General features: G+C 44.4%; 1 protein-coding gene across 1 annotated transcript in view; it reads right to left on the reverse strand.

Moving 5' to 3' along the window:
- The window catches only part of cdca2 (cell division cycle associated 2), a 39808-nt gene extending 27432 nt beyond the window's left edge, over positions 1–12376 (reverse strand). Inside the window, exons 1-5 of the mRNA XM_085971020.1 lie at positions 12015–12376; positions 6658–6912; positions 3146–3264; positions 2223–2352; positions 1601–1842 (exon numbers count right to left, since the gene is read on the reverse strand). Coding sequence (XP_085827146.1) covers positions 1601–1842; positions 2223–2352; positions 3146–3264; positions 6658–6912; positions 12015–12165 — 897 coding nt within the window. The 5' untranslated portion in view covers positions 12166–12376. The remainder of the gene's footprint in view (positions 1–1600; positions 1843–2222; positions 2353–3145; positions 3265–6657; positions 6913–12014) is intronic.
- Between the last annotated feature and the right edge of the window lie 915 nt (positions 12377–13291).

Genomic DNA, 13291 nt, shown 5'->3' on the forward strand with positions numbered 1-13291 from the left:
CTCACCTGACATAAGTCAACTCATTCATGCAGTGGTCAGGAGTGTAGTTTTCAAATAAAACTAAACTTGTCTGCTGTGCCTTTTCTCTCCACCCATTCGATCTTGCTTCTATTTTTACCATTTTAAAATTTGCTTCTAAATAATGTAACCAGTTGAATCGTTGCCATTCCTTTTTTGTTCATCAGTTTTCTTGTCTCATCCTTCATTCTGGAGAAGAACACTCTTTAAACTATCTTTTTATGGCAGAAAACTGGCTCCCAAAGCGGTTTACGTATGACCGTTACTGTGATCAATACAAAGCAGTGAGCCGTTTCTGTCAATGTGACCAGGTCAATCTTTACATATCTTTTTGAACCAAACATCATGTGCTCAAGCGGCTTCACTGGATAACACATGGTAAACGCACTGCTATATGGACAGAAACATGGTTAGAAAGTTCCAAAACACCCAGTAAAAATTTCAGAATCCCACATAATAAAGGGACATAATTTTACTCACTCACTAGAAATCAATGGCCTGCACATCAGTAATGCAGAGGAGAAAAGCACCACAGCAGTGTCCTGGGGTTAAACTTGAGGGATCATTTTCCAAGTTCACACTACCAGTGGTGAGTCTGTTCTGTCAGCTGCACGCAACGGAAAAATGCAGGTACATCACCCACCATTTTCTGTGCATTCATTTTACTAAGCTTAATACGATGGGCAACTTTCCCATGTGTGGCCAAGGGCGAGGCTCCTACTGGTGGCTGGTGGTGAACTTGGAAAAATCAATCCTTCAGTGCTTATTCTGAAATATTCTTTGTTATTGCTGTTTCCTCTATCACAGATGCAATAAAGCCAGTAACAGGCAATATCAGTGATAGATAGACCCAGACTAGAAACAGATCACCCAAAACATGGAGAAAGAATCCTTTTTAAACCACTACCAGAGTGCAGTGCTCAGGCAGGACTGCAATACTCTCCACAGTTTTTCAGTCTGCCAGCACAGAGTACATCATCGAATTTTAGCTGGCAAAAAGAAGCCATTCGACCCACTGCACCAGTGCCAGCTCTGTGAAAGAGCTAGACGCTTACTTCAACTTCCCTGGCCTTTCCCCATACCCTTCAAAATGTTTCTTCATCAACTAATTATCCACTTCCCTTCTAAAAGCAGTTATGAATTCTGCTTCCACCACTGTTTCCAGTGGAGCCTCCAATATCTTAATGACCAATGGAGTAAAAATATTTTTCCAAACCTTGACATTCATTCTTTTTGTGACGATCTTAAATTATGCCCGAGTTAATAACTCACCAACCAATAGAAATAATTTCTGTATTTTCTCAAAACCCATCATAATTTTGAACACATCTATTAGATCTCCTCAATCATCTTTGCCCTAATGAATCACTTCTGCATCCTCACCATCCTTCCTAAATATGGCACCGAAAACTGGACACAGCATTCTCACAGTGGCCTCGCCAATGATCTGTATGGTTTAATACTACCTTTTTGCTTTTCTACTTTATGCTCGTATTTATAAAAGCTAGGGTGCTTATTTGACAGCTTAATCAACCTGTTTTCCCAACTTGAACAGGGCCTTATGTAAATAACAGAAGCTTACCATTTTATCTTCCAAACCTAGTTGGACTTTTGACCCTCGTTTTAGAGCAAAGGGAGGACCATCACTGAAGACGATCTTCTGATATACTGGTGTTTCTCCTTTACGTAAAGGGGTGTTAGTCGGTAACCTTTCATCAAACAGCTCGGGACTCAGCTCTCCTCCAAACGTCACTTTTTTCTTTAGTGGTGGTTTACTGTAACTCGGAGAGAGGATACAGTCATGCTGCGCTGCAGGAGTTGTACCTAAAGTACAAGAAATACTTCAGTTTGTTGGCTTATGCAGGCTAACTAATTGCTAAACAAGATGAAGAAAGCAAAAAAAAAAGTGGAAATCCAATGCATTGATATGCAGCTGTCAAATGGGAACAAAGTCAGGGGTGCTGATGCCAGCTGTAGCAGCTCTATCATTAACCCAGCTGAAATCAGTGCAAACTGGGGATTTAACCCAATACCTTCTTGATCTGCATGGCTCAGTAATACAGTAGGTGGTGCATTTAGTAAATGAGCCACCAGCAGCCAACACCATTGTTGTCTACAGAACATTTATGCCTTCACTCATATCCTGACAACATCCACTGCTGAACAGTTGTACTTATGCATCAGGTTATGCACTCTATTCCTACCAGTTTGCTGCGAATCAGAGAGATGTAGGAGCACTGGGGTGGACATTTTCCCGTCATCCTGTTCTGAAGCTTGAAACGTGTCCATAAATGCCGCCATCTTACTCTTCAGCAATGAAACTTTCTGGGATTCCTAAAAAGAAATGTTCCAGCTTTTAAAAAAAACCAACTTAAATGTACAGTATCTGGACAACTAGGTAGCACAGGTGGTTAGTCACTACCTTTCACTATTAGGATCAAATCCAGCCCAGACTGATGGTTATAAGGGTTCTTTTGAAGTGGCACTCAAATCACATTCTTGTGGACATGGCCTGATAGCACAAAACTGTCTCAAATTGGCTATCTCAATCTCAAAGATCACAAAATGTTGGTGTAGGAAATGGGGCAAAAAGCCACAAATGTGCAATGGGAGAGGTGCTCTTCTAAAGCGGAGGCGGAGGCACATTGTTGAGACAGAGTAGAGGGAGCTCAGCTGTACATCTGGAGGCCTGACAAGAAGTGTTCCATTCCCCAGCATGAAACACCCCTCACCTCAATGAGCATAAGAACAATAACCTAACTTCTAACCTTGCCCAAGTGCCTGTTTATGTTTGAACCTAAACAACGAGCATAGCAGGATATTTTACCGACCTCATCCAATGCCTGAATGAGTGCACATTTGCAGCAAAGTTATCAGGAGTGGGAACCCCAACTAGTTTTCTTCCTGCCCACCCCCAACCTTCCTAGCCCAGAGGCACGGAGGTCAATTGTAGCTCCAAAGAAAATGTTAGCACCCAACTCCTGTTCTAGCTGAGATCAGTTAACTCAGCAGAGATCACATATCAAATAGTGACCTTCTGCAGGGAATTTATCGACATAGCCATCAGGACAACTTCAATAGTACAGGGACAGTGTAATTGTGAACAATGCCAGTTACTCAATTATACCTGTCGTTGCATTCTCCGTTTGCCTATATAGCAGATAAGACTATTGGTCTCTGGGGATCCTCGCGCTCCGACGGAAGATGCTCGCCGCGAGAACCTCTTTCTCTCTGTAGACAACTTTCCTGGAACACAAGTTTAAAGAAATGTTAATACATGTCATGCATCTTGGGCAGTGAAATGCTGAAGCAGTAATCTCATTTTGAGGTGTTATTTTGGAGACTATTCTGTCAGATATGGGCTTTCAAACTTGAAAGGGAAGAAAAATATATTCACTGAATATATTTAAGAAGGAGATAGATAGATTTCTAGATACAAAAGGCATCAAGGGGTATGGGGAGAGAGCGGGAATATGGTATTGAGATAGAGGATCAGCCATGATCATATTGAATGGCGGAGCAGGCTCAAAGAGCCGAATGGCCTAATCCTGCTCCTATTTTCCTATGTTCAAAAATTTTTACACCCCCCACCACCTCCCCCCCCCACACCCAATCAGTGATATCGCCGTCAGGACAGACCAACCAGGGGTGGCAGCACAGTGGTATGCAGTCGGGAAGGAGTGGCCTTGGGAGTCCTCAACATTGACTCTGGGCCCCACGAAGTCTCATGACTTCAGGTCAAGCATGGACAAGGAAACCTCCTGCTGATTACCACCTACCGCCCTCCCTCAGCTGATGAATCAGTACTCATCCATGTTGAACACCACTTGGAAGAAGCACGGTGAGTAGCAAGGCCACAGAATGTACTCTGGGTGGGGGACTGCAATGTCCATCACCAATAGTGGTTCGGTAACACCACTGCTGACCGAGCTGGCCGAGTCCTGAAGGACATAGCTGCTATTCTGAGCCTGCGACAGGTGGTGAGAGAACCGACATGAGGGAAAAACCTACTTGACCTCGTCCTCACTAATCTACCTGTCACAGATGCATCTGTCCATGGCAGTATTGGTAGCAGTGACCACCGCACAGTCATTGTAGAGACGAAGTCCCGTCTTCACACTGCGGACACCCTCCATCATCTTGTGTGGCACTACCACCGTGCTAAATGGGATAGATTCAGAACAGATCTAGCAGCTCAAAACTGGACATCCATGAAGCGCTGTGGGCCATCAGCAGCAGCACCACAATCTGTAACCTCATGGCCCGGCATATCCCTTCCTCTACCATTACCATCAAGCCAGGGGGCCAAGTCTGGTTCAATAAGGAGTGTAGAAGAGCATGCCAGGAGCAGCACCAGGCGTACCTAAAAATGCGGTGCCAACCTGGGGAAGCTGCAACACAGGACTACATGTATGCTAAAAAGCGGAAGCCATCCCACAATCAACGGATCAGATCAAAGCTCTGCAGTCCTGCCACATCCAGTCGTGAATGGTGGTGGACCATTAAACAACTAACGGGAGGAGGCTCCATGAATATCCCCATCTTCAATGATGGTGAAGCCCAGCACGTGAGTGCAAAAGACAAGGCTGGAGTGTTTGCAACCAACTTCAGCCAGAAGTGCCGAGTGGATGATCTGTATCGGCCTACTCCCGAGGTCCCCTCCATCACAGAAGCCAGTCTTCAGCCAATTTGATTCACGCCACGTGATAAAGAAACAGCTGAGCGCACTGGATACAGCAAAGGCCCCGACAACATCCCAGCTATCGTGCTGAAGACTTATGCTTCAGAAGCAGCCACGCCTCTAGCCAAGCTGTTCCAGTACAGCTACAACGCTAGCATCTATCCAACAATGTGGAAAACTACCCAGGTATGTCCTGTCCACAAAAAGCAGGACAAATCTAATCCGGCCAATTACCGCCCCATCAGTCTAGTCTCAATCATCAGCAAAGTGATGGAAGGCGTCATCAACAGTGCTATCAAGCGGCACTTACTCACCAATAACCTGCTCACTGATGCCCAGTTTGGGTTCCGCCAAGACCACTCAGCTCCAGACCTCATTACAGCCTTGGTCCAAACACGGACAAAGGAGCTGAATTCCAGAGGTAAGGTGAGAGCGACTGCCCTTGACATCAAGGCAGCATTTAACAGAGTGTGGCATCAAGGAGCCCTAGTAAAACTGAAGTCAATGGGAATCAGGGGGAAAACGCTCCACTGGCTGGAGTCATACCTAGCACAAAGGAAGATAGCTGTGGTGGTTGAAGGTCAATCATCACAGCCCCAGGACATCGCTGCAGGAGTTCCTCAGGGCAGTGTCCTAGGCCCAACTTGGGACTTAGAGCCAAGGTGTTTACTCCTAAAGTCGCATCACCAATTGGACACTAATCTCAACGATAATTTTATAATCGGCAATCGAATTCATGCTGAAATACAGTGATACACTGAATTGCCTTTGCAGCCTCTGTATTGGATTTCATTAAGTAACTGTCTTGAAATATGTGTTATTCAATTAGCTAGGTAACCTTATCTATAACTGTTTATATCTATTGATTGTTTGTATGCTTCTGCTTCATGTTTAATTTTAAGAACTGATAATTGTGATTTTATAGTTAAATAGTCTGAATTCTTATTAATGACTTTGCAAGAATTCATTCACTTGGAACTTGTGGGTATCCTAATTAAGAGTGAAAAGGTTAACTCTAATTCAATCCAAGCTGGATGACGCATGGCACTTCAGCACGCCAACTGAGGCATCATTCACTCGTAGACCTCAGCTGAGCAGTAAACTCAGGCTGTTCCCGAGTGAAGAATGATGTGAGGGGGCTTAAAGATTCGCCTAGTTCCTTGACATTCCATGATAAAAAATGCTTTCAAATATTTCCTATTAATATTGACTGAATGTACCTGCCTGGGAGAAATTCATTTCTGGGAAAAGCATTTAGTGCAATGACCTCACTTGGCTCATTAATTATTTTTCGATAGGAATGAACAGGTCTATATTGACTGGAAAAAAAATCTAACATTTTATAAAATTCACTGGAGAACTTTTAGTTGTGCAACAAGAACTGGTTAAGTTCAATCCAAGATGGTCTTTGGGTATAACAGAGACTCAGCTACTTTATACTACATATGAATGAAATACCAATTGTATATTTTTTGACCAAGAAGAGCATGCAGCATATCATGAGACACAAGCACGTGTAAACCAATGATTGCAGGCGTCTAAAATGCCTTCCTCTTGCTCACATTTTTATACCAGTTGGTCTTTGCTATATTATCCATCTGAAAACTAGTTAGTTGCCATGCTAAAAATAAACTGACTCGTGTTCAGCTACGACTCCACAGGTGCCAGTTCCCCCCACCTGCTCCAGTATTTTGCTTCAGTAACCATTCTTTATGCAAGACACTGTTGGCAGGCTACTCAACCATCAACGGTTGAGCGAAGCCAAATCATGTCCATCAAACATCAATACGCATACAGATTTCCAGTAGTAGTCATTGGATAGTGAACAAGAGGAGGAACGCCAATTGATTTTCCTCCTCTGGAGCCCAGGGAGAGCAAAGCCAACCGTAGCATCCCAATAAGCACAATCTAAGGACAGGACCTGGGATTTGTCTCCATTTAGCTCAGTAACACGCTACCTGCTGACTGCAGGTTAAACATTTCTGCCGTGACTTCCAGTTGGTTTGCAGCGCTCATTGAAAAACCCAGTGGAGTGGAGGGTGTTTCTGCAGTGAACAGAAACACAGCGTTGGATTGCTCCTTGTCCACTTTCATCAAGCAGTCTTCTTGCTTATTTTCACAAACAAGCTTGCTACCAGTAGCACAATCGGCAGGTGTTGCTGGAAAAGAAGTCCTACCCTTGCCATCTCTACCGACGGTTTGTACAATTGATTCTACAAAAGGGGAAAAAAAAGACAGCCGTGTTGAACAACAACGATAACAACCTGTACTTATATAGCACCTTTAACGTAGTAAAACGGCCCAAGGCGCTTCACAGGAGCGTTAAAACACAAAATTTGACACCAAGCCACACAAGGAGATATTAGGGCAGATGAAAGAGGTAGGTTTTAAGGAGCGTCTTAAAGGAGGAAAGAGAGGTGGAGAGGTTTAGGGAGGGAATTCCAGAGCTTAGGGCTTTGGCTGCCAATGGTTGAGTGATTAAAATCAGGAATGTTCAAGAGGCCAGAATTAGAGGAACCCAGATATCTCAAAGTTGTGGGGATGGAGGAGGTTACAGAGATAGGAAGGATATAGAGACAACTAAATATTCCAGGATATTGGACTTTTACAAGAGACAGGCAGAATGGAAGAGGAGGGGTAGCCCTGATAATAAAGGAGGGAATAAAGACAGCAGAGAGAAAAGATCTTGGCTCCGAAAAACAAAATGTAGAATCAGTTTGGGTGGAGCTAAGAAACAACAAGGGGCAGAAAACACTAGTGGGAGTAGTCTTTCGGCCCCCTAACAGTGGTTGTAGTATCAGGCAGAGTATAAATCAGGGAATTAGAGATGCACGTAACAAGGGTAATACATTAATCAGGGGGACCTTAACTTTCATATAGGCTGGGCAAGCCAAATTTGCAGAAGTAGTGCAGTGGAAGAGTTCATAGAATGTATTCAAGATAGTTTTCTAGATCAGTATGTCAAGGAACCTATGAGGCTATTTTAAATCTAGTACTGTGCAATGAGACAGGTTTAATTAATAACCTTGTAGTAAAGGAGCCTCTGGGGAGCAGTGATCATAATATGATAGAATTTTATGTTGCGTTTGAGAGTGATTTAGTTAAGTCTGAAACTAGGGTCCTAAACCTAAATAAAGCAAACTACGTAGGTATGAGAGGCGAGTTGGCTAAGGTAGGTTGGGAAACTAGATTAAAAGATGTGGCAGTAGAAAAGCAATGGCAAAATAATTCATAATTCGCAACAAATATACATTCCCTTAAGGAATAAAAAGACCACAGAAAAAATATTCCAACCGTGGCTAACAAGAGAAGTTAAAGATCCTATTAGATTAAAGGAAGAGGTTTATAATGTTGCCAAAAGCCTGAGGATTGGGAGGATTTTAGAATTCAGCAAAGGAGGCCCAAGAAATTGATAAAGAAAGGGAATATAGAATGAGAGTAAACTAGCGCGCGAGACCTAAAAAACAGACTGTAAAAGCTTCTATAGGTATGTAAAAAGAAAATGATTAGTGAAAGTAAACGTGGGTCCCTTACAGGCTGAGACAGGAGAAATTATTATGGGGAATAAGGAAATTAAACAAATACTTTGTGTCTCTCTTCACGGAAGATGCAGCAAAAAACCTCCCGGAAATAGTGGAGAACCAAGGATCTAGCGAGAATTAGGAACTGAAAGAAATTCGGATTAGAAAAAAAAAAAGTACAGGAAACTTTCTGGTATCCGGCACTGACGGGACCGAGCTGGTGCCGGTCGATCAACATTGCCGGAAAAATGAGCGCTAATGTTAAAACATACGGAGCTTCTGAGCTCCGTCTGAAGCAACAAACCCTGTTGCTCAGCAACAGCTTCAAAACAGTCGGTGCAGCTTGCAAGCGTCTCTGTAGCTAAGCAACAGCTTCAGCTAGATGCTTGCAGAGCCAGGGCTGGAGAAAAAAAGCAACAAAAAGTAAAAAAACTTATCTGAACCGACTCCTGAATTTTGCCAGTGGATAGAGCATTCCGGATATTTAACCTCTAGTTAAACGAAAGTTTCCTGTACTGGAGAAATTAATGGGACTGAAAGCCGATAAATCCCCTGGACCTGATGGCCCACATCCTAGGGTTTTAAAAGAGGTGGCTATAGAGATAGGTGGATGCATTGGTTGTCATCTTCCAAAATTCCATAGATTTTAGAACGGTTCCCACGGATTAGAAGGTAGCAAATGTAACCCCTCTATTTAAGAAAGGAGGGAAGAGTGAAAACAGGGAACTGCAGACCAGTTGGCCTGACATCAGTAGTAGGGAATATGCTAGAATCCATTATTAAGGACGTGGTAACAGGTCACTTAGAAAATAATAATAGGATTGGGCAGAGTCAACACGAATTTATGAAAGGGAAATTGTTTTTTGAGGTTGTAAGTAGCAGAATAGATAAGGGGGAACCAGTGGATGCGGTGTATTTGGATTTTCAGAAAGCATTCGATAAGGTGCCACACAAGAGGTTATTAAACAAAATTAAGGCTCATGGGATTGGGGGTAATATACTAGCATGGATTGAGGATTGGTTAACAGACAGAAAACAGAGAGTAGGAATAAACGGGTCATTTTTGGGTTGGCAGGCTGTAACTAGTGGGGTACCGCAAGGATCAGTGCTTGGGCCTCAGCTATTCACAATCTACATCAATGATTTGGATGAAGGGACCAAATGCAATATATCCAAGTTTGCTGATGATACAAAGCTAGGTGGGAATGTAAGTTATGAGGAGGATGCAAAGTGGCTTCAAGGGGATATAGGCAGGCTAAGTGAGCAGGCAAGAACATGGCAAATGGAATATCATGTGGAGAAATGTGAAACTATCCACTTTGGTAGGAAAAATAGAAAAGCAGAGTATTTGTTAAATGGTGAGAGATTGGGAAATGTTGATGTTCAGAGGGACCTGGGTGTCCTTGTACACAAATCACTGAAAGTTAACATGCAGGTACAGCAAGCAATTAGGAAAGCAAATGGTATGTTGGCCTTTATTACAAGAGGATTTGAGTATAGGAGTAAAAACCATCTTATTGCAATTATACAGGGCCCTGGTGAGATCATGCCTGGAGTATTGTGTACAGTTTTGGTCTCCTTACCCAATGAAGGATATATACTTGCCATAGAGGGAGTGCAACAAAGGTTCACCAGACCAATTTGTGCAGTCTTAGGCCAGGTGTCGGTGGGGATGTTGCACTTTTTCCAAGGAGGCTTTGAGGGTGTCCTTGGTGTATCCTCTGCCCACCTGGGGCGCTCTTGCCGTGTCGGAGCTCAGAGCGCTTGTTTTGGGAGTCTCGTATCGGGCATGCGGACGATGTGACCCGTCCATCGGAGCTGATCGAGCGTGGTCAGAGCTTCGATGCTGGGGATGTTGGCCTGAGCGAGAACACTGACGTTGGTGCGCCTATCCTGCCAATGGATTTGCAGGATCTTGCAGAGGCAGCGTTGGTGGTACCTCGCCAGTGCTTCGAGGTGCCTGCTGTACATGGTCCATGTCTCTGAAGCATACAGGAGGGCGGGTATCACTACTACTCTGTAGACCATGAGCTTGGTGCTGGGTTTGAGGTCCTGGTCTTCAAACACTCTCTTCCTCAGGCGACCAAAGGCAGTGTTGGACTTAGTCATCGACGTCTGCCCCTGTTGACAGTAGGCTCCCGAAGTATGGAAAGTGGTCCACGTTGTCCAAGGCCTCGTCATGGATTTTGATAATCGGGGAGCAGGCCTGTGTGGCGGGGGCAGATTGGTAGAGGACTTTTGTCTTACGGATGATTAGTGCAAGGCCTATGCTCTGGTACGCTTCGGTGAAGGTGCTGACGATGGTTTGGAGTTCGACCTCAGTGTGCGCAGACGCAAGCGTCGTCTGCATACTGTAATTCGATGGCATAGTGGTTAGCACTGTTGCCTCACAGCGCCGGGGACCCGGGTTCGAATCCGGCATCGGGCGACTGTCTGTGTGGAGTTTGCACATTCTCCCCGTGTTTGCGTGGGTTTTCTCCGGGTGCTCCGGTTTCCTCCCACAGTCCAAAGATGTGCAGGTTAGGTTAATTGGCTATGATAAATTGACCCTTAGTGTTAGGGGGATTAAATACGTGGGGTTACGGGGATAGGGTGGGATATGTGTTGGTGTAGGGGTTACGGGGATTGGGTGGGATGTGAGTCGGTGCAGGCTCGATGGGCCGAAATGGCCTCTATCTGCACTGTGGGGTTTCTGTGATTTCTGTGACAGAGGATGGGACGACCTTGGATCGGGACTGGAGGTGACGGAGTTCAGAAGAATGAGAGGTGATCTCATTGAAACATACAAAATTCTTACAGGGCTCAACAGGGTAGATGCAGGGAGGATATTTTCCCTGGCTGGGGAGTCTAGAACCAGAGGTCACAGTCTCAGAATAAGGGGTCGGCCATTTAGGACTGAGATGAGGAGATATTCCTTCACTGAGAGGGTGGTGAATCTTTGGAATTCTTGACCCCAGAGGGCTGTGGAGGCTCAGTCATTGAGTATATTCAAGACAGAGATCGAGAGATTTTTGAATATTAAGGGAATCTATGGATATGGGGATAGTGCAGGAAAGTGGAGTGGAGGTAGATCATCAGCCATGATCTTATTGAATGGCGGAGCAGGCTCGAGGGGCCGAATGGTCTACTCCTGCGCCTGTTTCTTATGTTCTTATGTAACGGAATACAGGCAGTGTCAACAGCATTAAAAAAACTGACTATTGGCTCAGTGGGTAAATGCAATGTGTAATAGATTAGTGAGGTATACAAATCTGGGAAGGGGGTATGGATTCACGGGTTTGGTCACAGCCTCTATCAAGTTGCTGGTTTGCATACTAAAACTGGCCACAGTGCCACTGGGTTAAGGAGGAAATGGAAGAAATCAGCGAGGGCTCCTATTTCCTAAGCACTATTGTGATTCCTACTGCAAAGTGTGCAACGTTTGGTGAGGACAAGTTTAGACTCAACTGCGACTCTGTCTGTGACGGAACAGTTGCTGACATTCACTGCTTAATTTACATGCAATGCTGGATACTTGAGTGAGGTACTGTTGGAGCCCATGGAACCGTATCCCAATAAAGAGTAGGCAAGAAATCAAGATAACGGCTCGTCATCCAATTCTTTAGTACCAATTTAGTTTCAGGATTTTTACCATTGGTTTCCTCCAACCCACCCCTCACATTAACAACTGTTGGAAGTTGCTCATTAGCGAAGGTACTTCATCTTGTAACTGAGTTTGAATATGCCCATCATGTTGCCAAGGGTACATGCAACCTCCTGCAAGTATTGGAAATACAGTAAGAGTAATACATTACCTTTACTTTCTAGAGCAACAGGTTTCCGTGGCAAGCGATCAGTCAGAGTAAGGTCGTTAGACTGGAGGTCCAGCTCTAATGATGCTGTTGATGGCTTATCTACCTCTGTACTTTTAGATGTTTTATCTGGTCCTTCTTGATGGATAGACATTTGCTGTGTTCTGGACCGACGCTTCACTAGATTGTTAAGTTTCAATGTTTTCTTTTCTTCTGACGTTAGCGGCAGACACGGTCTATTATTTGCTTGTAATGGCTGTCGACAAGATAGCTGCTCGGTGCTTCGATGTAGGTTTTCAACTGATGATATTATTTCACGTAAAGGAGCAGCTCCAGATTTCCTTTTGCCTGTTAATCAGAAGGAAAGTTATGCCTTTACATTACAAACTGTAATTACAGCCGGCAATCCCAATTTGTTTAAAGCTATTTTAATACAAGTTCCACGCTTTCGCAACTGCTCCAGCAGCACACCGCCCCACCCCACCCACTCAACCAGAACAATTTATTTCCCACCCAGCTTCCTCGTACTACCAACTGGAAGTCATCTTTGCAATGGGATAGGCAGAGAATGACAAAACCTTCCATCACATTCTTGGGTGCAGATTTTAAGTCAATTCCCACACAAAAAAAAGTTTGCTTTACCCCGTCCCACCAGATAAACCAGACTGAAGTGATTGTGTCCCAGGATTGAATATTAAAAAGTGTCAATACCGCTACCCAAGGGTATCTTTTATTTAACAGCAGGACTGAGCACATAACCTAGTCTGCCATCCCAGTGCAGTACTGAGGAAATGCTACAGTACAGAGATGCTATCCTTCAGATACGATGATAAAATAGATGCTTCATCGCCCTGTTCCAGTGGACATTAAATATATGGCACTATCCTGACCAACATTCCTCCTTCAACCAGCAGAAACAGAGTACAGGAAACTCTCGTTTAAACGGCACCTAAATATCCAGAATTCTCTCTTAACCTGCAAAATTCTCGCTCCGAAAACAACACCTCAATAACCGGCAGTGTGTCAGAGTCCGAATCTCCCACGGTGGCCAAGTTGGTCAGTGGGGGTAGTTCTCCAAACTGCCACTACTCGGCTTCTGGGCACTGTCGGGAGTTGGAACACCTCAAAACCCCTGTAACAGGAGTCTGACTCTCCCGCGCTGCCAGTAGTCTCTTCTGATCCGCCATTTTACAGGGGTACTGTGTGTCTCCCACGCTGCTGGTAGTCATTGCATTGCATTACCCTCAACTGGCAGTACTGTACTTAATCTCTCTCTCTTT

The sequence above is a fragment of the Somniosus microcephalus genome, chromosome 30 (assembly GCF_052327205.1).
Source record: "Somniosus microcephalus isolate GS21.2 chromosome 30, FLI_Smic_1.0, whole genome shotgun sequence".
Taxonomy (NCBI): Eukaryota; Metazoa; Chordata; class Chondrichthyes; order Squaliformes; family Somniosidae; genus Somniosus; species Somniosus microcephalus.